This window comes from Branchiostoma belcheri, unplaced genomic scaffold, assembly GCF_001625305.1.
Source record: "Branchiostoma belcheri isolate BF01 breed outbred unplaced genomic scaffold, Haploidv18h27 scaffold135, whole genome shotgun sequence".
In the NCBI taxonomy this organism is placed as follows: Eukaryota; Metazoa; Chordata; class Leptocardii; order Amphioxiformes; family Branchiostomatidae; genus Branchiostoma; species Branchiostoma belcheri.
Window position 1 is genome coordinate 129,378 of NW_017802769.1, and position 1,670 is coordinate 131,047.

General features: G+C 42.9%; 1 protein-coding gene across 1 annotated transcript in view; it reads right to left on the reverse strand.

The window, feature by feature from the left end:
• LOC109464236 overlaps nt 1-1,470 on the reverse strand; it is a 3,485-nt gene extending 2,015 nt beyond the window's left edge. Inside the window, exons 1-2 of the mRNA XM_019761174.1 lie at nt 1,435-1,470; nt 6-1,073 (exon numbers count right to left, since the gene is read on the reverse strand). Of these exons, the coding sequence (XP_019616733.1) occupies nt 6-1,073; nt 1,435-1,470 (1,104 nt within the window). The remainder of the gene's footprint in view (nt 1-5; nt 1,074-1,434) is intronic.
• Nucleotides 1,471-1,670: the final 200 nt, after the last annotated feature.

Below are 1,670 nucleotides of genomic sequence, written 5' to 3' on the forward strand. Positions count from 1 at the left end.
CGGACCTTGTCGAGCTTGAACTCTTCTGCAATAGATGTGAGTGGAAGGTTTAGCTTATTTCTGCCAAACAGGGCAACCGTGGACAGGCATCTCGGCACTCCTAGCCAACGTCGGAAGTAGGAATTGGCCTTTCTGTCTATTAAGTCGACTGTAGATATAGAGATGTTGTATGTCTTAAGTGGCCACTTGAGTCTCGGAAACAGCATGAACTGCACACACCAGATTTTCAGTCTCCCTGGTAACTCGCACTTGTCAATCAGTCTCAGGCCGTTACATGCTTGGTCGACTACATCCTGGCCTCTACCTCTGTCACTCAGACTACTTGTATACAGCCGGCCTAAACTCTTGACTGGTTCTTCCTGAATGTTCGGGATTTGTTGGCCGTTTACTGAGAAGGTCCTGTTGCTGATCACTCCTTTCCTAAGAGACAGGCTTCTAGACTTTGCTGGTTTAAACTGCATACCTGCCCATCCTGTCAGTTCTTCTAGTCTCTGCAGCAGACGTTTGGTGCACGGTGCAGTACGGAGAATGCTTGTCACATCGTCCATGAATGCACGGAGTGCTGGCATCCTCTCCCCCGTTGGTGCCTTGACTCCTCCCACCACCTGTTTGGCACCAACCAGGAGAACTTCAAATCCCATGATGAACAATAATGGTGAAATGGAACACCCCATGGCAATGCCTTTCTCCACCTTCTGCCAGCCTGTGGTATAGTTCCTGGTGCTGATGCTTAGCTTAAAGTCAGAGAAGTAGTTGTGGACCATCTGTTTCACTTCCTTTGGTACCCAGAAGAACTCCAATGCATACTGGATGACCTTGTGTGGAATAGACCCATAGGCGTTTGCCAAGTCCAGCCAGACGACATGGAGGTCTTCCTTTCTGCTCCTAGCAAGCTGGATCTGGTTCCAAATCGTACTGGCGTGTTCTGTGCAACCTGGGAATCCTGGGATTCCTGCCTTCTGGATTTCTGTGTCAATAAGGTTATTAGAAATCAGATAACTGGTGAGTCGTTCGGCTAGCACAGTGAAGAACAGCTTGCCTTCCACATTGAGCAAGGAAATGTTCCTGAATTGCTGAATAGAGGATGAAATCTTCTCATAAAAACAGTGAACAAAGCCAAACATCTAGTATCATATAAAAACATTGAACATTTTTTAAGCCAAACATTCTCCTTCTAGCTCTGATTGGCAGATGTTTTATTATTAAATATTAATTGTATTTTGTTGTGTGGCACTGTTAATATAAGTTATAAACTTAAGTGCAGTGCCACACTGTCCTAATTGTTATGTTTTGATGAATTAAAAAAACATCTACTAGTAGACCAGAAATTTTGGATGCCCTTCTTTCAGTTATACAGTTTCATGAATGACACAATTTGTCATGTACATGGACATGAATATTACACAAACACATGTATATACAATAAGAACCTACTTCCAGGTACTTCCACACAGATGCGTGAGCCAACATGACAGAAATTCCCATGAAATGGCTAAAATTCTTGAAGTGACATATACTTATTAGGTTCGCTCTTGAAGCTTAAAAAAGCCTAGGTATCCTTTGAAAGCCCTTAAATTCTTAGTACTACCAAAGCAGTCACAACATACTGGGCTGGTTTAAAACAAATTTTGAACGTTTGATAAAATTGAAAATGGAAAACTGTAACAACT